Genomic DNA, 24168 nt, shown 5'->3' with positions numbered 1-24168 from the left:
CCTTCCTCCATCCTGCCTGTCCAGGTTTATTATACATAATCCCCCTTAACTACCCAGACCATTTCCTGTCTCTGGACCCTTGGACCAGCTATCCTCCATATCCCCAATATAATCTAGCCTCCTATGGGAGCCTAGTTTCCCATCAAGCTTAGCTCAAGAGCTCCCTGCTTTGGGAGCCTTGTCTAGATCCTTCAAGCTACTAGTGCCTTCTCCCAATTTTCTTGTAATCATTTAATATGTACTCATTTATACATATGATGTTTCCCCCTCTATAAGATAAGCTCTTTGAGAACAGGGGCATTCGTTTTTGTCTCTGCATCCCCAGCTTCTGGAACATTGCCTGGCACATAGTGGGTGCTTGGAGGCAATTAGATGGCATAGTGGATAGTGTCAAGCCTAGAGTCAGGAAGTCTCCTCTTCTTAGGTTCAAATCTGGCCTCAGTTACTTATTATTCATGTAACCTTAGGCAAGTCACAACTCTGTCTGTCTCAGTTTCTTCATATGTCAAATGAACTGGAGAAGGAAATGGCAAACCACTCTAGTAACTTTGCCAAGAAAACCCCAAATGGGGACAGCTAAAGGGCTCAGTGGAAGAGCCAGGCCTGGAGTCAGGAGGACCTGGATTCAAATTTGGACTCAGACACTTCCTAGCTCTGTGACCCTGAGCCAATCACCTAACCCCAGTTGCCCAACTCTTACCACTCTCCTGCCTTAGCCATTCTAAGACAGAAAGTAAGGAGTTAAAAAAAAAGAAAGAAAACCCCAAAAGAGATCATAGAGAGTCCGACAAGAATGTAAACAACTGAACACACCACCACCATATGAATAATAGAAATTCAACGACGATGGGATGATAAAGGAAAAGGAAACATTTCTTCAAAGAAAGACTTCATGAGGGGTGTGGACTTGGAGAAAGACCTTCCAGAATGAGGCAAGCGTTCATTAAGTGGAGATGGAAAGATCATTTGAAATGGGAGAAGGACTTAACAAGAGTGAAAATACAGAAAATAGGAAGGGGTGTTTAGAGGGCAAAGATGGGCTGAATTTGAGCTATATTGTAAAGGAATAATCAATAGAACTTGGTGATTTATTGGATGTGGGGAGAGTGGAGAAGGGAAGTGCCTGAGGTTTCAAAGATTCACAAGTGGGGGGGGGGGAGGGAGATTAAGAAAGACTTGAGATGTTTTTCTTTCTCTCAATCTTTCTGTCTCTCTCTTCCTTCCTCTCTCTGGTTCCAAGGCAGAAGATCAGTAAGGGATAGACAATGGGAGTTAAGTGACTTGCCCAGGGTCACACTGCTTACAAGTGTGTGAAGCCAAGACTTCTCTTCTCTGGGCCTAGCTCTCAACCTGCTAGGCCACCTAACTGTACCTCAGCAGGTGTTCTTTTTTTTTTCTTTTTTAAACCCTTACCTTCCATCTTAGAATCAATATTATGTATTCGTTCCAATACAGAAGAGTAGTATGGGCTAGGCAATGGGGGTTAAGTGATTTTTCCAGGGTCACACAGTTGAAAATATGAGACCACATTTGAACTGAGGACCTCCTGTCTCTAGGCCTGGCTCTCAAACCACTAAGCCACCTGAGCCATGTTTTAAGGAAAGCTAAAAATTCTGAGAGGTGGAGGTGAAGAGGGATGGAGAAGGGAGGGTGCAGCCTTTACCCACTGTCCCCTCTAAACACATTTTGTCCATTTTTTACTTCAAACTTTCACTCAGAGTGTCATTAAGGAAGAGCAAGTTACTTAACCCCCATTGCCTAGCCTGACTACGCTTCAGCTTTGGAACCAATATAAAATATTGATTCTAAGACAAAAGGAAGGAAGGAGGGAGGAAGAGAGAGAGAGAGAAAGCAAGAGAGAGACAGACAGAGAGATAAAGAGAGAGAGAGACAGAGAGAGGAGAAAGGAAGGAAAAGAAAAGAAAACAAGCTCAGGTGCTACCTTTTAGTAAAGGACAGCCTGTGCAAATACCTTAGAAATATTCCCATAGTCAGTAGAATTATTTGGCTAGAATTCAGGATGCTGAGTGGAAGTAATGTGCTCTCAATCTGTGGAGATAGATTAGGTCTTCTATTATGAAGAAAGCAATTTATATTTTTTCCTATAGACAATTGCGGGGATGAGGGCACACTAAAATTACTTGAGCAGACCAGTTTGGCAGCTGTATGGAAGGTGGATTGGAGAGAGAAAAAACTGGAAACACAGACAAATTAAGTAACTGCTGAAATGATATGCAAAGTCAAATGCTACAGAGAGGTGGAGGAAAATGAAAACCAAGCAAAATCTTTGAAATAAGTGATTAGAAGACAGTTGAGTTTCAAAAGAGTTGTCCTGGTAGAACAAGGGGCAGAAGCCAGATTGTAGGGAAGGAGGCAGAAGCATCAGGTATAGATCACTCAGATGAGAATATTGGCTGTGAAAAAAAGTAGATAAATAGAACTGTAGTAAACATAGGTGCTTTAGGGTCAATCAAGGGCTTGTTTTTTCTTTTTAAGATAGGTTGAAGGGTAAAGTAATTAGTGGAAGGAAAAAGATGGGAGATGCTGGAAAGAGTGAAGATAAGTGTGAGGAATAGAGTTCATAGTAGCTACCTAGATATAAGGAACAGTTTGCCTAGACAAAAGGTAACAACAGGAAGCCAGGTCTCCCAGAGGTTCATGATTTCCGCCTAACTGCTTCTTTTATTAGAGTGGTAATGGTGAACCTTTTAGAGACTGAGTGCCCAAACTGCAACCTACAGGCCTCATGTGAGCCCCCTCCTTACCCCAGACAGGGGAGGGAGAAAGAGCTCCCATTAGTTGCTGGGCAGAAGGACAGATCATGTGAGAAATGTCCTTAGGCATGTGTGGAAAGGGGGAAGGGAGCATTCCCCCTCTGGCACATGTGCCATAGATTCACCAACACAGTATTAAAGGAAAAAACAAATCAGCAGTGCAGGCTTTATTTTTAACAAGTTTTAATAAATTCTAGTACATGGTCATAGGCTAATTGAATAAATAAATTGATGAGGTATTTTTAATTGACATGTGCCCCCTAAAAGTTTGTTTTTTTAATCACTGAGCTCATATGACCTTCAGCCTCAGTTGACTATTTAATTTTTTTTTTTTTTTGGCTTTTGGATAAGAACCTGGTGTTATCTTGGGAACATTTGGATTCTGCCAATCAGAAGATATTGATCATCTGCTCTCTGTAAAGCCTTGTGTTCACTGCTGTGGAGGACACAGAAAGTTTAAGACAAGCTGCCTCCCCTTGAGGAGTTTACAATCTGGTAGGCGAGATAAGACAAGAACACAGGAAAAGTTAACGAACAAACAGGAGGTTTTATGCACTAAGTGCCAAATGAGTAGCATAGACAGTGAGAGCTGGGAGAGCTTGGAGCTGGAGAGATAATTATGGATTATAATAGTATTGCTGCTTTTTGTGGGCCTTGAACTAGGTCCTGAAGGATAGGTAGAATTTGCATATATATTCTTATCCGAAGTTCTTGAGAGGATAGAGGGATGAGGACAGAGTCAATAGACACATTGAATAAAAGCTTAAAGTCAGAAATTGACAAGATGTGTTTAGGGGACAGTGAGTAAATCAGTCAGACTGGAGAGACGTTTAAAAGTTGCTTTTGTGCTTGTATCTCTGTTCCTAGCAGGGTCTCCTTTATGTGACAGGCACTTGAACAGATGTCAGGTTGAATTAAAAGGTAAGTCAGCCAGGCCTGGAGGCAGGAAGATGTTGGTTCAAATCTGGCCTCAGATACTTCTTAGCTATGTGACTCCAATTTTGTAGCCCCTGCCACTCTTCTTTCTTAGAATTGATATTAAGGTTGATAGTAAGGGGTTGTTTTTTTTGTTTGTTTTAATGGGGCCTGAATTGTTCCTGAACTCATTTATGATTATAGACATATATTCACACTCATTCTTTCCACCCGTATTTATTGGGGACTAATTATGTATAAGATATTGTGCTCTATTATCTATTTCAGCATTTCCATTAGTTACCTACAGCTTCTTTGGTCTCTAATAATTTAGATCCTCACAAATAGACATATATGTCTTAAAATTCCACATTTACATGTAGGGGGCAAGAAGAACACAGTTTCTATTTTCTGATATACCATTACTCATTAAAAATACTAAATCTTAATCCTTGGCTCTTTCTTCTTATGGATTACCTGTATATCAATAAATTTCCATCAGTTTTCATTAGCTTATATATAACCTCCCATCCTATTTGTGCCAAGTTTAGAGGTTAGTATTTACTGTTCTGTTACTTAAATAGACCTGCATTTCCTTCAGGCATCACAGCATATGCTTGCCCTTTTCAATCTTATCATTTCTGATTTCTGTTTAAAATTTTGAGAACTGGTTATTTAGAAAACTTTTACAAGGATAGCAATAAAAATAATCCTTTCCATTTGTATAGTGCTTTAGTGTTTACAGATTATATAGATATAGATAGATACACACATACATGTACACATATTCATACATATATGTGTTTTATTGTCTCATTTGGACCTCAGAACAGCTTTGTTGGGCTGGCAAGGAAGGTATTTGTAATGATTTTAAAGTTAAAGAACTTGAGATTCAGGATTTAGTGATTTGCCAAAAACTTACATTTAGTAACAAGCTGAGCTGGATTAGAATACGTGTCCAGATTCCCAGTATCTGTATAGATTGCTCTTTTGCCATTAATACTATTGTAGCGTTTCAAATAGCTGCCTAGCTAAGGGTCTTGTTTCTTTAGATGGAAGGTTTCTCCTTTCTCTTTATTTCGATCTGTATATCTGTATCCTTTCCTCTCCTCTCCTTTCGTCACTGTATTTTCTTGATATTTGTGGTCTACTAAGGTATTTTTGTTTATAATTCCCCAGTGTTGTCTTCTGAGAAACACTGGATCAGGATGTTTGGAAAAGGAATATTCTGTCACTGAATACTCATCTTCAGGACACTGCAAGAGACCATCTCTTTTTAGACCTTTTTAGGCTACCTGCTTTGAATAATTCATAGTTTTGGCAGCAGTCTTTTCTAGTGTAACCAATTGGAGGTTGTTCCTTTGCAGATGGGAAATATTAAGTGCAGAAAGCATTCCTTATTGCCTAGAAGTGGCCAGGAAGTGGGGACACGACTTTATTTGGGGGTTTCCAGGCACCATATTTCTTCCTCTCTCACCTAAGGGACAAATATGTATGTTTTTAGATGTTTAATACTATCTATGATACTATGATAACCATCACTAAATGAGCTACAATCCCTATTAGTGAGTGGACCTTCTACTCATTTCCCCTGCTGTTTAATTTAGTCTTTTTTTATTTACAGAAATATTTTTGCTTTTCATACAGTCCACATGATCCCTCTTCTGATGGCCAAGATTACTTTCAGCAATCCCTACTGTAAAAATATGAAATTAACACATCAGGTGAATTTCACACTCCCCCTTCCCAAGCCAGATTGATGTAAATGAAATTTCACATTAATCAGGCAGAGAAACTTACAGCTACTGTACTGTAGAAATTATGATTTTCCCTCACTAGGGTAAGATAAGTGATCTCTCTGACACTGTACTTATAATAACTTGTAGCTTTTCTCTTCAAAAATCCTGTTCTGATGCCTCATTGTGACATGGGGCTAGTCGGCCTAGATTCTTTTTTATCATCATTATTATTATAACCCTTACCTTCCATCTTGGAATCAATACTGTGGATTGGTTCTAAGGCAAAAGAGTGGTAAAGGCTAGGCATTGGGGGTTAAGTGACTTGCCCAGGGTCACACAGCTGGGAAGCCTCTAAGGGCAGATTTGAACTTAAGACCTCCCATCTCTAGGCCTGGCTCTCAATCCACTGAGCTACCCAGCTGCCCTAATAGGCCTGGATTCTTGAAGACTTTGGGAACAGAGCACAACCTTTGGGAAAATCTACATTGCAAGAAAGCTTTGAGCGCCATACTGGCAACCAACTGCCTGCTGTATGGAGACCAGCCTAAGACCAGAATGACTCATCACCAGTGGGCTAGCCACTGAGTAATGAAGTATTTCTGCAAGCATTGGGGGGGAGGGGAGGATTGGGGAGGGGAGCAGAAGGTGATAAAAATAACACCATTTTTAGCCTTCCTATGAACATTAACTTTTAGCACTCTAAAAGTGGTACCCTTGACTCCTGGCTGAAGTAATGAACCACATAACATTAACAGTATCATGTGAACGATTATCAATCAGTACCGATCAACAGTTATTATAAATGAAACCAAAAGTCATACAGAAGTTGCAATTAAATGGAAGGATGTTTTAGAGATGCACTTTGGAGAATCTGGTGACAGAACTGGTGGCATTGGTTTAATCATGCTTCCAAAGGCAATAAGAAACAGCATTTTGTGGGACACTTGGCCCTATTGCCTCATAGTATTGATGATGAACCTAAGTTTTACCATGAAGATAATCGTAGTTTATTCAATAACATTTGTTGCAAAGGATGAAGAGAGAGAAATTTTTATGAAGAACCTGGCAACACCCTCCAAACCAGCTCAGCCTGCCCACAGATGCACAGTTATTGATTTTTCTGTGAAGGAGAACAAAGAGAGAGGGTGAAAAAATACTCTGAAAAATAGGGTTCAAGAGTAAGAAACAAAAATCCCAAGGCTGATAGACTCCTCAGAAGCCTCACTTGGGGATATCAAAATACTTTCTTCTAGAAGGGAGTTAGAAGGTGCTGGGCAGTCTGAGCTCCAGATACTGTCACCAGAAGGAAAAAAAAAAAGAAACTGAATGAAACTCTGAAATGAAAAAAATGAAACTATCTTAACAGGCAAGAATTGATGGCTTATAGACATGCAAGTCAGCATGTAGTCATACCACTGACCGGTTAGAACAATACCAAACTGAAGGAAATGGTACAGGAAAGAAGAAACTGAAGGCAATTATAGTAGCTTCTACTTGTCCTATTCAAACAAGTGACCAACCCTGAGAAATGGAGACATTCATTGAGAGGGATGATTGTCCTTTCCTATGGAAGTTTAACTGGTTAAAAAGCATATCATCACAAGGATGCCAATAAACTAAGAAACCACTTCAGCAAATAAATACTTGTTCCTCTTGCCAAATGGAAAGACAAGAAAGCAAAGTATAGCACCAGTGTAGAATATAAACTAATTTTCAAAATGTTACAGAAGAGAGAAGGCAGAAAATTATAAACCCCTCTTCTCATTAGATAGTGAGTCATCATTGCAAAAGGCAATGGAGAGGGAAATGAGTCTGCAGAAGGCTTGGTGAGACTTTCTCCAATGGATGAATTTTGATCAAAGGGTGTGATTGAAAGTCCTCAAAAGTGGAATTGCAGACCATTAATAATCATATGAAAGATTGCTCCAAATTACTAAGATAAATGCAAATCAAAACAACTGAGGTTTCCCCACAGAGTAAGCAAATTGGCAAAGATGAATAGCCTATGTTAGAGGGGTTGTGAAAATAACAGACTCATTTGGTAGAGCTGTGAATTCTAGAAACCAATTTGTAGTTTGAAGAAAGTGATAAAAATGGCTATACACTTTAACCCAGAGAGCCCATATATACACTAAGAAGATCAAAGAGAAAGAGAAAAATCCTATGTACCCCCAAAATATTTATATACAATACCACTTTTTGTGGTAGCAGAAAACTGTAAACAAAGTATATGGGGGAAATGACTAAACATGTGGTATATGATTGTAACAGAATGTTACTGTACTGTAAGAAACAATGAATATGAAGAATACAGAAAATGTGAGAAGAATCAATGCAAACTAAAATGCACAAAACCAGGAAAACAATAACTACAACAGTGTAAATGGAAAAAAGAAAAAATGAAACTAAACATTAAGTAATTATAATGGCCAAATCTGGTCCCCAAAAAGTGATAGGAAAATGCAACTCTTTCCCTTTTTTGCTGAAGTTGGGGACCATGACTATAGAATAATGTATGTATGTATGTATAATGTTAGAGCTAGTTTTGATGAATTGCTTTCTTCTCTCTTTATTCTTTATGAGAACTGTTTTTCAGTAGGAAGAAAGGAAGGATATAATGTGAAATGAAACTAATGTAAAAATGAAAGATATCATTAAAATGCCTTTTTAATGACTTGTCATGAGATCAAACTAAGCCAGATCATCCTAAATACATTTACAGATAAAACTTGAAGTAGAATGACAAATATACAGAAATTGGAAAACAGTTATTATCATGACTCATCTTTATCATTTATGATCATGAAATCACCATATTTGGGGATTCTAACATCCCAATTTGAGAAAGTGGAAATCTAACAAAAATGAGACAAGAACAACTGGACCAGACCAAGTACACATAGAAGAGAGCCATGTTGGAAGCTGCATAATGTTAAAAGTACAAAGGGATCAGTTTTTAAAATAACTAGAAACAATCATTAACAGAATTGCTGCATTTTATTTTTTTTTAATCAATCAAGAGGATTCAAATAACTATTGACCCATATGCTTGCTTTCTCATGTCTGTAAGAAATTTAGGGTATCTTATTCTTCTCCCTTGATGGAAGATAAGGTTTAAAAAAAAAGGAAAGAAATTTAGGGTATATTTAATGAAAATGTAAGAAAAAATTGGACAGTCTTTTTAGCAAACGTATTTCTACAAAAGATGTTTTAATGATCCCAAGACAGAAAGGTAGAGACCAAAATGCTTTATTGTTTAATTTTTAAAATTCAATGTGATAAGGAAAAAAATTCATCCTTAAAGGCTTTCTTGTAACAAAATGCCTTTCATGTCAAGTTTCTCTTACTATCAGTATCAAGTTAGACATTGAACAGGGCAGTGTGTGCTTACTAAAGGTATTCATCATTCTCATTGAGGATGTTCACAGTACAATCCAAACAAAAAATATAGACAGTGAAATTCTCCAGGTTTGTTGATGAAATCATGATGATTGCATTGAATCTTTAAATACTCCTGAACCTTTTTAGTAAAATTCATGACCATTCTCAGAAGAGGAAAACATATCAGGAAAAACACACAAATGAATAAGAATGCCTATTACTAAGATATACAGTTAGATGGGTAGTCCATTAAATTAGTTTATCAGCATATATCTTTTGGATGAACAATGTAAAAAGAAAATGACTTGGACTCAGAATTTAGGGAAAGAAGAATAGACAAGATTACCTTTGGAAAATTGCATAGAGCTTTTTTTTTTTTCATTTTATAAGCATCGATCCTCCCAAATTTTTAGATAAAATTTTCTCATTACTTCCCTTTTCTATCTCAATATGCCTTTCCCTTCTTTTAAATTAATCAGAAGATAATGAAATTAATTCACAGGCTTGCCGTATTATCTGAGTCTCTCTTTGATCCCTGCTAACATTATGGTTCTCAGAGGGTGCTTGTATCATCTTCATCTAAAGCTATACTAAAAAATGTTTATCACTGGCTTTGGGGCAAGGGGCGTATATATATAACAAAATTTAATCTGTGTCAATAACATTTTATCCATCATCTTTTTAAGTCTACAACAATCAACAAAGCAATAAATCAAGCCCTGATTTGTATGCATCTGCAGATTTCCCAGGTATATAAATGCTAACACTGAAATTTTAGTTAAGCCAGCTTGAGTTAGGCACTGTTCTCTCCATATGACTATACCCTCCCTTTTGCATTCAAATGTAAATGCTTCCAAGTGCTTACTTATATTAAACTTCTCTAGGTTTCTCTTTACTACCATATTTGTATTTCATATTTTCTACTTAGCTGTAGCCTTTTCATCAGGAAGACTTTTGGGTAAGTTATTCTTGATTGTAAGCTTTTATCTTTTGCCTTTTAGAATATTGTATTCCATGGTCTTCACTCCTTTTTAATGGTAGGCCATAATCTTATGTGATCCCAACTGTCTCTTGAATTCTGTTTTTCTGAGTACTTGCAGTATTTTTTTTAGACTAGGAAGCTCAGGATTTGAACTGTGACAGTCCTGGGAGTTTTTGTTTTAGAGTTTCTTTCAGGAGGTGGCTGGGGGATTCTTTCTAGTTCATTTGACCTCTCTGGTTCTAAGATACTTGAGCAGGTTTCCTTAATGGTTTCTGTTTGTTTGTTTGTTTTATTCTTAATTTCTATTTTAATAACAACTCTTAAGACAGCAGGGCAAGGGCTAGGCAAACCATGTTAAGTGACTTGCCCAGAGTCACACAGCTAGGAAGTATAAGAGTTGAATTTGAACCCAGATGTTCCTGACTCAGGTCTGGCACTATCCATTGTGCCCCTTTGCTGCTCTAAATATGCTTAAGTTATAACGTCCTGAATTTTTTTTAGTTGTTATGATTTCTAGGTAGTCCAGTGATTCTTAAATTATTTCTTTTCCAGGTCCATGGTTTTTGATGTGGAATATTTTACACTTGCATCTTTTCCCCCCAACCTTTTTACTTTAATATCTCTTCTTTCATAGAGTTATTGAGTTCTATTTGCTCCATTCTAACTTTTAGAAAATCTGTTTTGGGGGTAAGGTTTTATACATTTTATGCTCGGCTAGTAATTCTCTTTCCACTTGTCTCCTCCATAGTTCTCATTTCTCTTTTAATTTTTTCTTCTGTCATTCTCATTTGTAAGATTATTTTAAAACTCACTTTAAAATTCTTGAATCATTTCTTCTAGGAATTCTAATTGATTTTGTGGAAAACTGCTTTCCTTTGAGGCTCTTCTTGTAGGTTTTCAGAATTAATCTCTTCTGGGTTTGGACTTGGACATACCTGGCCTGAGTAATTCTTTATCTTTTTCTTGTTCAGTCATTCTTCCAGTGATTTTCTCTGGGCAATATTTGTATTGCTAACTTACTTGAGAGCCTACCCTCTCTGAGAAACCCTGTACTGCTAGTCAAGACAAGGCTAGGCTGAGTCCCAGATCAGCTCTGGGAATCTCCACATTGCTTTGGGATATCTGAATTATTGACCTATTGGGAGGAAGAGATCTACTCTGGGGGCTAAGCCTGTTTTAGTCCCCTCTGGGAGATCCTACTGCTTCTAGCTTAAGATTGTTTTGCCTGAACTCTGAAGAGTTACATTCAGATCAGTTAGCCTCTGCCATATTTGAGTAACTGACTCTATTTACTTGGAGACACTGTTAACAAATTTAGGTTGTTTTAATCAGGATTATAGACTAGGTTTTAGTCAGATAGCATGTTTTATGGATTTTAGATAGTGATAAGAAGTTCAAAGTAGCTTCAAGAAACCAAAGACTTTGCTGTGAGGCAAACGTAGAAAAGTGGGTGGATATCTAGTTTCCCCTTCAGTGTTAAGGCTTTCCTTGTTACTAATACTTTTACTCATATTTGTTAAATATAAATCAATAGATTTTTATATAAATATATAGTCTCCAAACAAATTGTATACTGATCTAGGGAAGAGAAGTCACTCCTAGCTTTCCTTCAAAGAGGAGAGCTGAAAGATATTATTCTAACACAGTATCTTCCTCAACAACATCCCTCTTTACCTCAATACTTCAAGATGAATTGATCAATGACACATGTAAAACCCAGTGGAATTGCACATTGGCTATGGGAGGGGGGAACGGGAGGGGAGAGAAAGAACATGAATAATGCAACCATGGAAATTTTTTCTTAATAAATTTATTTAAATTTAAATTTAATTTTAATTTATTTTTTATTAATTTAAATTTAATTTTAATTTTATATAAATATATATAAAAAATAAAATAAAATTTAAATTTAAATTTAAAAAAATACTTCAAGATGAAGACTAAATCTCTGGATATCTTGTACTTCTGGCCTACCTCTGAAGTCAGGGCACTGAATCCATGGTCCAAGCCCACTCCCATTGTGATCTTAATCTGAAAGGATGACCCACCTCTTTGATTTGATTGCTTCTCCTTTGATTTCCTTATTCATATTAAGTTCGGCATTCATCATAGGTCATTATTGCTGTAGCTCTTGGGGGAGCAGGGCTGTACTGCTTTCTTTTTCTCTTCCATATTGGCTAATCTTCAAGTCTTCACAGTGCTTTTAATGATCCCAAACTATTCCTTGACACACAGTCCCAAATTTTTTAACAATTATATTTTTCTGGTGTTGCTGAATATCAGAAAGATGTGGAACCCCAAAATCTCAAAAGAATCAAAATCATAGATTTCCCAAAGAATAACCGGGAACTATATTGTAAATGTAAAGCTATAGCATATTATTAATGGTACTTTCATTTAAGAAGTGGCATAACAGGTTTTTTATTAGACTAGAACTTTCATCAGTATAAGAGCTCCCAATGTAGAACTCTCTTTTGGAACCCTCTCTGCAACTTATTGTCTTGGAAAGTTATCTGAGGCAGTTATCTGAGTCATCAATCAATAAACAAATATTAAGCATTTACTGTGTTCCTGGCACTATGCCAAGGGGTGGGAATCAAGGAAAGGTAAAAAACAACCCTTACTTTCAAGAAGTTCATGATATTATATCAGAGAAACAGCATGTAAACAAAAATGTACAAATAAGCTATACATAGGATAAATCGGGAATGATAAACAAAGGTTAGGCATTAAGTGGGATTGGAAAAGGTTTCCTGTAGAAGGTAGGATTTTAGCTAGGATCTGAAAGAATCCAGAGAAACCTGGAGGCAGAGATGAGCAGAGAGAGCGTTCCATGCATGGGGGACAACCAGGGAAAAGGCCCAGACATGAGAAATTGTGTCTTGTTTGATGACTATTGAGGAAATGAGTGTTACTGAATCATAGTGTACATGGCAGGGATGTAAGGTATAAGAGGAAGGGGGCAGCTAGGTGGTTCAGTGGATAGAAAGTCAGGCCTGGAGACTGGAGCTCCTGGGTTCAAATCTGGCCTCAGTCACTTCCTAGATTTGTGGCCCTGGGCAAGCCACTTAACCTTCACTGCCTAGCCCTTTCTGCTCTTCTGCCTTGGAGCCAGTACACAGTATTGATTCTAAAAGGGAAGGTAAGGGTTAAAAAAAAAGCCTGGAAAGGATAGAATGGGCCAGGTTCTAAAGGACTTTGAACACCAGACAGAATTGTCTATTTGAAGCTGAAGGTAACAAGGAGCCACTGGAGTTTATTGGGGTTGGGAGAGTTGTCACATAGTCAGATCTGCACTCCAAGGAGACCACCTTGCAGCTGGCAATGGCAGGAGTTCAGGTGTGCACGGTGACAACTTGCATCAGGGTGGTGGCATTATCATAGGAAAAGCAAGTATATGCAGGAGATATTTTGAAGTTGAAATTGACTGCCCTTAGCAGGAGACTGGATTGGGGATAATGTAAAATATAATGAGGAATCAAAAATGACACCCAGGTTGTGAACCTGTGGACTGGGAAGAAGGTGGTACCTTCAACAGTAATAGGGAATTTAGGAAGATGGGAGAATTTAGAGGAAAAGATAAGAAGTTCATTTTGGACAAATGGAATTCAAGATGACTATGGGTCTTCTACTAGGTAATTGGAGATGGGAGTCTAGAGGTCAACAGAGAGGTTAAGGGTAAAGTAGTAGATTTGAGAACCATCAGTATATGATAGAATACTCTTGTGCTGTAAGAAATGATGAGCAGGATGATTTCAGAAAGAGCTGGAAAAACCTACATGAAATGATTCAGAGTGACATAAGCAGAACTGGGAGAACATTATATACAGAAACTGCAATATTGTGGATTGATCAAATGTGAGAGACTTAGCTACTCTCAGCAATACAGTGGTCCATTCTGAGGGTCTTAGGACAAAGAATACCATCCACTCCAGAGAAAGAAATATTGGAGTTCTGGACTATATATTGGAGTTGGAATTCAGATTAAAGCATTGGGCTTATGTTTTGGGGTTTGGGCTTTATAACATTATTCATTTATAAAAAATGAACAATATGGAAATATGTTTTATATAATAATATACATATAATCCAGAAAAATAAAAATTAAAACATTTTAAATAAATTATTTAAATTTAAATAATAAATTCTTAAAAAATAAATTTAAAAAATAAATATTTTATTAATTAATTAAATTATATGTATAATTAATTAAAAGAATAAATATAAAATTTTTTAAAAATTAAAAAATTTTTAAATAAAGAGCTCAGCTGGAAAAAAAGATAAAATAAGAATGGAGTTCAAGATGACTATGGGTCTTCGATCTAAAAGTTACTTGGAAATGGAAATCTAGAGGTCAACAGAGAGGTTAGGTATAGATAGGTAGATTTGAGAATCATCAATATAGAGATGATAATAGAATTCAGAGAAGCCAATGAGATCATCAAGTGAAATAGTATAGAAGGAGAAGAGAGGAGAGCCCAGGACAGAACCCTGGTTCTGTCCCCATTGGTGAATGTGGCCTGGATGAAGAGCCAGCAAAGGAGACTGAGCAAGAATAGTCAGATAGGAAAAGAGGAATAAAAGAGAAGTGTCCCAAAAAACCTAGAGAAATGAGAATGTCATGGAGAAAGGACTGATTGAAAATGCTAGAGGCTGGGGAGAAGTCTAGAAGAATGAGAACTGAGAAAAGACCAGTGGATTTGGCAATTAAACAAATCATTAGCAACTTTGGAGAGAACAATTTTGATCAAATGATGAAGTCAGAAGTCAGTCTGTATAGTTAAGGAAAGAGTGAGGGAAAGGAAAATGGAGACCCCAGTGGCAGACAGCCTTCTTGAGGAGTTGAACCACAAAAGGGAGGCAATGTATGAAACAATCACTAGTAAGGACAAAGGGATCAAGGGACGGTTTTTTGAAGATAGAGGAAACTAAAGATAAGTGAGAGCATGGGGGTGATGGAGGAGGCAGTCTGCAGAAGAAGTTGGGAAGGGATCAGATCACCTGTGTTGGCAGAAGCATTTGCCTTGGCAAGAAAAAGGACCACCTCTTCCTGTGAGACAGGGAGGAAGGGGACAAAGTGGCAGAAGGTGTCTTGGGTGATGGGAGATCAGGAAATGGGGACAGAGCTCTTGGAGAATGACCTAATTTTTTCCCCCTAAAATATGAGGCCAGCTCATCTAAGAGGGCAGAGGGAGGGAGAGAAGGGAAGTGTAGTGTTGGACTAATTCACCCAAGGGATCAAGCCATAGAAGGGGGTAGACTCTACCTGGTAGAGTATAGCTAGATCAGGGGTATTGACCTGGGAAAAAATTGAGGAGGTGAGGTATTGGTGGTCACAATATGGATGAAGGCAACTTCATCCTGCTGGGTGGAGAGATCTGACTTTATTAGGACATGGCTAAAAAGGCAAAACAATCCTAGGAGCTGCCCCATACTGATGTTATGTGAGACACAAATCTGGGCCACTAAGGAGCTAATGGCAGCTCAGTGATGGGGAGGTGAGTGGGGTGGGTAATGTAGCCTCCAAGCTAGAGATGGGGGATGACAATGAATTGTGATCAGATAAGGGAATTTCAGAGATCAAGAACATGGAAGTGTCGCATTTATGGATGATTGAAAGAGCAAGGGTATAACCATGTGTCTGAAGAAGGGGGATGGAGAAGGATGGGAAGAGAGCAAATTGAGGAAAGGTGAGGCTAGAGCATTTGAAGAGGAGGATATAGATATATTGAAGTTCCCTTTTTGATGGCAAGAGTTTTAAGGAGGAGAGGAAAACTATGAGCCAGACCCTGAACTCATCAAGAAAAGTAGAGAGTCCTGCAGATCAGTAGACAAAAAGCTATCGGGATTTTAATAGGGTGGTAGATATGAATTAAATGACTTAATAAACTCAATGGCTCCCTATTGATTCTAGAATCAAATGCTACCTAATCTTTATCTAATTCTTTTAAAAAATTTTGTACAAGTTTTCTAGTGAAAATAATTATTGGTATAGTAGCACATATGTCTCACATATAAATAGATATGTACACATTTACAAACTTATGCATGTTTACAATATTTAAATATGTAGCATGCTCAAAAATGCTGCAATGATAGGGATATATGAGCAAAACATTTGGAAATCACTGGCCTAGTGGTACTGTAGAATGTGGTTCTAATAAACCCTACTCAGCTTTTTAAAATATCTAAACATCCCTTCCCTCTTACCTCATTTTTTTTTCAAAAAATTAAATAAGAAATTAATTATATAACTCCCTATTCCTATCCCCAGGGTCATAACTAAGATGTGGCAACTAGAGCTTTGCTTAAGGATACTGAAATTTAGAGAGTGCCAGTAGCACTTGTAGGCTTTCAGGGGGTAGAAACAACTGAGCTTAGCAGCTAGTTAGGAAGAATGATGAGTAAAGATAAAAAAAATTGGTGTATTTCCTGCCCTATCCCCCCTGCAACTACACCCAAGGCCCCTAACCTTACCCACCCCACTCACCTCCCCATCACTGAGCTGCCATTAGCTCCTTAGTGGCCCAGATTTGTGTCTCACATAACATCAGTATGGGGCAGCGTCCTAGGATTGTTTTGCCTTTTTAGCCATGTCCTAATAAAGTCAGATCTCTCCACCCAGCATCCACCTTCACTCTTGAACATATCTTTAATAGTTGATTTGAGTAGACTTTTATCCTGTTTGCCACAAGGTGCATGTTGGGGAGAACTAAAATTTTTATTTAAAGTTCTGCCCACCCATCTTGCGTCACAAGTGACTTCATGGTGATCACAAATTGCTTTTAAATAGAGTTTTTAGGACTTGTTCCAATAAAACAATTGTCCTTTTCACAGAGTTAATATCTTAACAGGCCCACCCTTCTAGGAAGATAATTAAACTGAGGGAATATATAAGAGGATCCAGGCCAACATAGTACAAAAGAATGGGTTATGTAACTAGGATGGACGTGGGTTTTATATTATAGTCTCTTTGTGAACATAAGAATGAGTTTCAGCTCCTTTTTGCCTTATAATCTAGAAAACAACAACTGGCAACTGATTTCCACCAGAAAAGAATTCTAAGACAACACTTTACACACTGGCAACTCATATATAGAAAAGAAACTGGAAAGAGAGAACTAGAATTGAAAAAGGAAGAAACTCGGAAGAAAATGGATGAGTTACTGAAGGCAGCATATCTGGGGAAACTTAGTTCAAATGGATCCTGTGACACAAGAAATGGGGAGAAAAGGAAGTCCCAAAATTCATCTATAAAAAAAGAAGAGGTATTTTTTTTTTGCTTATTCTCTTTTTTGTACTTAAATTCTGCCTTTTTTGTTCTAAATGTGGTACCTAGAAGTCATCCCGGTCACTTTCCATAGGAAATCCTTTTGACATTTAACAAAAGATTCCAGACTGCTTTGCCTAGTTCTCTTAAAATTAAAGGGGGCAGGGGGAAGAATGTGCTAAGTGGCTCAGGGGATAGAGAGCCAGGTCTAGAGACAGAAGATCCTGGGTTCAAATGTGGCCTCAGACACTTCCTAGCTGTGTGATCCTGGGTAAGTCATTTAACCCCCTTTGACCTTTTCCACTCTTCTACCTTGGAACTAATACACAGTATTGATTCTAAAATGGAAAAGTACAGGTTTTGTAAAAATTTGTTGAAGTGGTCTCTAGCTTGGAGGCTACATTATGAACCAGAATTTATTCTTACATTTATTCTTATTATACATTGTATCTTACATTCTTACCTCTATTCCTACCAAAAACAAACAAAAACTAGTTTAATAAAAAAAAATGTTATTGTCGTTGGCATTGTTTTTCTAAATCAAACTGGTTTTTAGTATAATTAAGTCTTACATAGAGTTGTATGTAGTAGTATCATGGATAGCAAGCTGACCTCAAAGCCAGGAAGATGTGAGTGAGACAAGCTCTGAGTGAGAGTATGCCCTGGGCAAATCACTTACACCCTCAGTGCTGCAGGCAGAAGTCTGAGACTGAGTGGCAGAAAAAGTGCCAACCTGCATTGGCAGAGGGAGTTTTCTTATGCAGGAATTCCTTGTGCCAACAAAACCACAGATCCAGTCCCTGCCTCTATGTAGCAGGCCTGGAAAACAAAGCGAAACGTCCCTGCAGGAGCAGAGAGGTGAAAAAGGAAAAGCAAACTACTCCTGTAGGTCTTGAACTGCTCCTAAAACAGCTTCCGAAGAATTCCTTGAATTCTACAAGCCCCATCAATATAACATGAAGAAATTATTCTCTAGGCATAGCGTTCCAGCCACAGTAGCATTACCTCCCAGGACTTTTGCCTTAGACCTGTGAAATTAAGCAGATTGAAATGTGATATACTTATGTAATATGGTGTGGCACATTTATATAAACATATGTTATGTTATATAATATGTATCTGTTACATAACATGTTTCTATTCTATAATATGTAACTCCATGATATATTTAAGATCAGAACTTCACTCTCAGGATTCCCAGCAGTAAGGACTGGGTTTTTGTTGTTCAGTCGTTTTTTAGTTGTGTCCAACTATTCCTGGTCCTATTTGGGATTTTCTTAGTATACTAGAGTGGTTTGCCATTTCCTTCTCCAACTCATTTTACATATGGGGAAACTGAGGCAAACAGGGGTAAGTAACTTGCCCAGGATCATACAGCTAACAAGTGTCTGAGGCCAGATTTAAACTTGGAAAGAGGAGCCTTCCTGACTCCTGACATTGGCCCACGTAGCTGCCCCTGATCCAAGAGAGAAATATATATTTATGTGGCTTTTGTGTGCTGACTCCCCAACACAATGTACAACTTTTTTTTAAAGAAGTGAGGGAACAGCTGGGTGGCTCAGTGGACTGAGAGTCAGATCTAGAGATGGGAGGTCCTAGGTTCAAATCTGACCTCAGCTTCCCAGCTGTGTGTCCCTGGGCAAGTCACTTAACCCCCATTGCCTAGCCCTTACCACTCTTCTTCTTAGTATTGACTCTAAGACAGAAGATATGGATTAAAAAAAAAAAAGAAGTGAACCAGATTTTATGTCACACAATTTATTTTTCACTTTTCAAATTGGCCTAATCTTCTGTCATAAAGATTATCTTTATGAAAAGTTTTGACTTTTTTGTTGACCAATTATTATGAAAAAAATTATTTAAGATCATTTTAATTCACTGAAAACTAATCTAATTGTTAATTTCTTGGACTTAAATATCTCCAAAAACTGAAACCAAGAAAGGTTAAGGCTGCCAAAAAATAAGACAAATGAAAATAAAATGTTATACTATACTAAATGGGTAACCAAAGAAACTATAATGTTCTCCCAGATAATGAATATAACCCACACCAGTTAGAATGTGCAAACTTTAGATGCTCGTTAATTATGTAATTATAGGAACTGGTTTACCAAGAACACTTAAGAACACTAAGAATATTGTGCCTTGAAAATTTTCAAAATTATCAGTTGGATGATGGGTGATTTTCTCTAATTAAGCCAGATTGCTTGGCCTTGTATTATTAAGAACAATCTGTACCATTATGGGTTTTTTTTGTTCTTAGCTTTACAACAAAAAGTCACCATAATCCAAAAGAAATCTTGTGGCTGTACTTCAAGCTTTTACTCAGTCTTGCTGAGTTAATAATATATCATTATTCCACAAAGTTTAAAAGAACCCTAAAACATGGGCTAAATTATGTGAGCAGATGTTACCATTCCTAGGAATAACTGTCCTTTGACATTTCTGAAGTGAAAAGTTACCTGCAACGGTGTGAATCACATGGCAAAAACTTCCAAATAGCAAATCTTTTTACCTCATTTGGGTCTTTAGAAAAAGCCTGGTCCAGGTTCTTTTCAAGCATAGTGCGTGGCACTATTGTGGCAGCACACCAGTTAGAGGCTTGTCATCTAAGGCCCTTGAAGGTCTTCCGCCTCCCCTCCTACTGTAGAGAGCAGACACAAAAGCTGCTGAGACCTTGTGGATTCAAAGCATTTTAGGAGGACAGCTTTAATGACAAGAGCATTTTGGCAGGCGATAAGTTCACTAAGGAGATTTTCTTTCCTTCCCTTCCACCTTCGGGGAACTAAATCTGAAAGCCCCAAGCTTTTGAATGAGATAATGCATGTAAAGGTATTTGACACACACTCTTAAATACCATGGTTACATGATAGACATGCAGTTATCCACCTCTGGCTGAAAAATAGGTGATTCAAGAGAATGGGGAGGCAGAGTGGAAAGAATTCTAGATTTGGATTCAGAGGGCCTGGGTTTAAATATTGGCTTTGTCACTGACTACCTACATGATTTTTAGCAAGTCAGTCAGCTGGGCTGGGCCTCATTTTCTCCCTTTGTAGAATGAAGGCAGGACCCCTAACCAGTCTCTAAGGTTTTACGGTTCTAAGGAGCCCCAAGGTTCCTTCCATGTCTGTTTGTCAACCCCATTGACTCCTTTAGACACACATCTTACTCCCAAGAACTCTTGTGCCCCAGGAATGTCAGCCTGCTCTATGGTACATTTGTAATTTTTCAGTAGCTTCACTTGCCCTCACCCCCAATTTTGACATGCTGTTATACACCTTAATGATTCACTAATGCCTAAGAATCCCTTGCCCCATTCAACTCATGTCATTCCAAACCTGGGGATCCTCATTTTGTGTGACTTCTACCATCTGGTTCCCTTACTTTGGGTCCAGGTTGAGCCATCAGTAGAGAAAATTTAAAAAGGAAGATGAGGAAACAGAGGCAAAGAGGGATAAGTGACCTGCCCGAGATTCTCCATGTAAATTCAACCTCATCTGGGCCCTTGCTACCGCTCCACAATCCTCTTACTCTGTCTTTGTGAACACTGTGTCTCATTCCCCAGCTTTCTGTTCCAAAATTCTATTCCTTTCCTTCCCATCCCAAGCCTATCTACCCCATCTCTCATGCTTAGAGCAGACAGCTTCATTGAGGAAACCAAGGCAATCCCCAGCCCACTTCCTCCAGTCCTCAAAACTTCTCAAAAATCATCACCCACTCCTTTTGTCCCTTTGATCACAGAAGAAAATGTGCTGCTGTTCTGCAATAACCCATTAAAGCCCCTTCCTCTTTTCAGAAGTGATCTCTTCTCTTTCATGAATCTTCAACATTTCCTTCACCATTCATTCTACTTACTAACGTGCTTAGGTTTCCCCAAACTGAAAAAAAAAATCATTCTCTTCTTAGGGTCATAGAATCATTGACCTGGATCTATCACAAATCTAAGTTTTACATAACATCCAGCCACTGTCCCATTTTTCTTCTCACAGCTACACTTCTTGGGGGAAAATAAATTGTCTCTGCTGAGTACATTGACTTCTTCATCGCTTACTTACTCTTTGAGCCCTTGCATCTGGCTTCTGCACCCTTGACTCTGCTGAAGCTTCTTCCACTAAAGACATTCCAATCACCAAGTCCAGTGTCTTTTAGGCCTCAAACACCCCCGCCTCTTTGCAGCATTTATAACTAATGAATTTTGAAAGGCACCATGATGAAGTTGGAAGAATGTCGAACTTAAATTCAGGAGAGAACTTGCATCTGAATCCCACCCCTGATACTTACTGGCTGTGCAACCACAAGAAAGGCACTTCATCTATAAATCTCAATTTCTATCTATGCTATAGGAGTGATATACAGTATTACTGTAGTAGCCTCCCCAGCTTGTAGTGAGACTTAAATAAGATCATATATAGAAAAAACATTTTGCTATGGAAATATCAGCTGCTAAAGGCCATTCCCCATCCCCTGCTATCTGATTCCTTATTCCCAGTTGCCTCAATTCCCCCCCCTAAAGTCCCAGCCAGACACTTCTTTCCGATGTGCCCTCTTGAATGCCTTCTCTCTAAATAATAAACTTGATTTACTCATAAATCTTTTTCCTTTCCCATTCCTTCCATCTTTTGGCTCTCACTGAGACCTGGCTCCCTCCTAATGACACTGCCTCCCTGGCCACCCTTTCTAGCACTCTTTCCCCTCAGCTCACTGGTTCCCCATTGCTGCTTTCATTTTCTCCCCTTATGACCATCACTTGGTAACCTCTCCTCCTTTAAGGTCCATATGGTCCACATCTACTACCCAGTAGTCCTGGTAACTGTTGACTTCAAACCTCCAAGATCAAATCTCAGATACTTCCTAACTGTGTGACCATGGCCAAGCCTCGCCCTTACCACTCTTTTGCCTTAGATCCAACACACAATATTGATTCTAAATCAGAAAAAAGGGTTAAAAAAAAAACACCTCCAAGATACATCCTTTCCTTACTTGGTGAGTTCAGTACCTGGCTCATAATCTTCTCTCTTCCCCAGCTTCCTCCTACTAGGAGACTTCAACATGCGTATTAATACTCCCTTCAACACATGAACTTCCAAGTTTCTCAACCTACTGATTTCCTACAGCCTCCCAAAAAGATGTTCAGACTCTTTATCTTTCAGTCACCCACAAATATACCTGAAGTTCCCTTATCTGATCACAGTTTATTGGCTTTTTTACCAAAACTGTGCTTTCTCATACCAAACCCTGCTCTTTCTCCACACTGTATCCTCCAATCCCTCTAATCTGTGTTTCTCTCTCAGACCATCACCCCTACACTAGCCATACTATCCTCCTTTCCTCATTATGGCCCATCGGTGAACCATTTCAACACTTTGCTTCCCTCTTCTATATAATCCCCTGTCCTCTTTATCCTATCTCCAATTGTGCCTTGTCAAGCCTCAGCCTTGGATGACTCCCACCATTCACTGCCTCCACTCCTTCACAGATGCTGCTGAATGAAGCTGGAGAAAATAATGTAACTATTCTAACTGGTCCCATTACAAATTTCTGTTTTACATAACACTAATTAAGCCTTCATTGCTACTAGGACATCTTTCTACACCTCCCTAATTAATTCATTCTTCCATTGACCACAGGGTCTCTTCCAACTCTTTCTGCCCCTCCCAAAACATCCCATGGCTACTCTGTTTCAGCTGAGAACTCTGCTCCATATTTTAGTGAAAAAATTAGGGCCACCACCAGGAGCTCCCTTTTTTCCCCTGCTCTCTATCTCATCTCACTCAGATATCTTCTACCACTACCTCTTCCTTCACCTTTGTCTCACAAAATCCATGGCCCTTCACTTTGCTGATGTTACTTAACCTTTCCACCTGCATAAGGGATTCCATTCCATTCCATCTTGTCCAGCAGATTTCCCTGTCATCGCCATTCTCTCCAGTCTCTGTCTGCTGGCTATTTTCCCACTGCCTAAAAACAGCCCTGTCTCTTCAACCCTTAAAAAAAAAAAAACCCTCAGATGGGACAGTGAGGTGGCTCAGTGGATTGAGAGCCAAGCTGAGATACAGGAGGTCATAAATCCAAATCTGGTCTCAGACACTTCCTAGCTGTGTAGCCCTGGGCAAGTCACTTAACCTCCGTTGCCTAACTCTTACTGCTCTTCTGCCTTGGAACCAATTGATTCGAAGACGGAAGGTAAGGGTTTAAAAACAAACAAACAAAAAAACCTTCATCTGTTCCATCCATTCCCCCTATTTGTCCAATAGCTCTCCTGCTTTTTGTGGCTAAACTTGAGAAGGCTTCACTTCCTCTCCTCTCAATCTCTTCTTAACTCTCTATAATCTGGGTTCTGACTTCATTATTCGACCAAAACTACTCCCTCCAAAGTTTCCAGCACTCTCTTAATTGCCAGATCCATGGATCGTCTCTTTTCTCGACTCCTCTGAAGCATTCGACTCTGTCAGTCATTCTCTTCTTCCCAGGTTCTGTGACACTGCTCTCTTTTGGTTCTCCTCCTGCCTACCTGACTGCTCCTTCTTGGTTTCCTTGGCTAGATCTTCATGGAGACCATGCCTTTGGGTTAGCCTTGGGTGGCCCTGGGGGCTCTATCCTAGACCTTGTTCTCCCTTAGTACTGCGTAATGATCTCGTCAGCTCCCATGGATGTAATGATCCTCTCAAATCTACTTGTCCATCCCTAAACTTCGCTCATCTCCAGTCCCACAGCCTCAACTACCTTTTAGACATTTCAATGGATTGAATTCTCCTTTAGACAAACAACATCTCCAGAACAACTTGATGCCTTTCCCCAAAAACCCTCTTCCCTTTCAAACTTCCCTGTTACTGTCAAAGGTAGCATTCTACAGTTATCTACAACCTCCTGTTATCCTCAGCTCCTCACTCTTAACCCTAATATCCAATCTGTTGCCAAGACCCATCGATTTTTACCTTTGGAGCTTCCCTCTCAAAGAAGCCACCAGGACTGCCACTGCTCTGGTGCAGACCCTTATCTGCTAGTTGTTCCACCTGCCCCAAATCCCTCCCTACAGCAGCCCATTTTCCATGTAGCCTCCGTCAACTTGGAAAAACACAGCCCTACTAGAGTAGTCAGATAAAGCGA

The 24168-nt window shown here is 38.8% G+C and overlaps 1 protein-coding gene across 2 annotated transcripts in view; it reads left to right on the top strand.

Moving 5' to 3' along the window:
* CCDC191 (coiled-coil domain containing 191) overlaps nt 1–24168 on the top strand; it is a 120322-nt gene that overhangs the window by 50827 nt on the left and 45327 nt on the right. For both annotated transcript variants that reach the window (XM_056793488.1, XM_056793489.1), the window contains one exon: nt 16813–17059. In XM_056793488.1, coding sequence (XP_056649466.1) covers nt 16813–17059 — 247 coding nt within the window. The remainder of the gene's footprint in view (nt 1–16812; nt 17060–24168) is intronic.

Source organism: Monodelphis domestica, chromosome 4 (assembly GCF_027887165.1).
Source record: "Monodelphis domestica isolate mMonDom1 chromosome 4, mMonDom1.pri, whole genome shotgun sequence".
NCBI lineage: Eukaryota > Metazoa > Chordata > Mammalia > Didelphimorphia > Didelphidae > Monodelphis > Monodelphis domestica.
The sequence above is the reverse complement of the archived record's forward strand: the minus strand, read 5'-3'. Positions and strand labels throughout refer to the sequence as shown.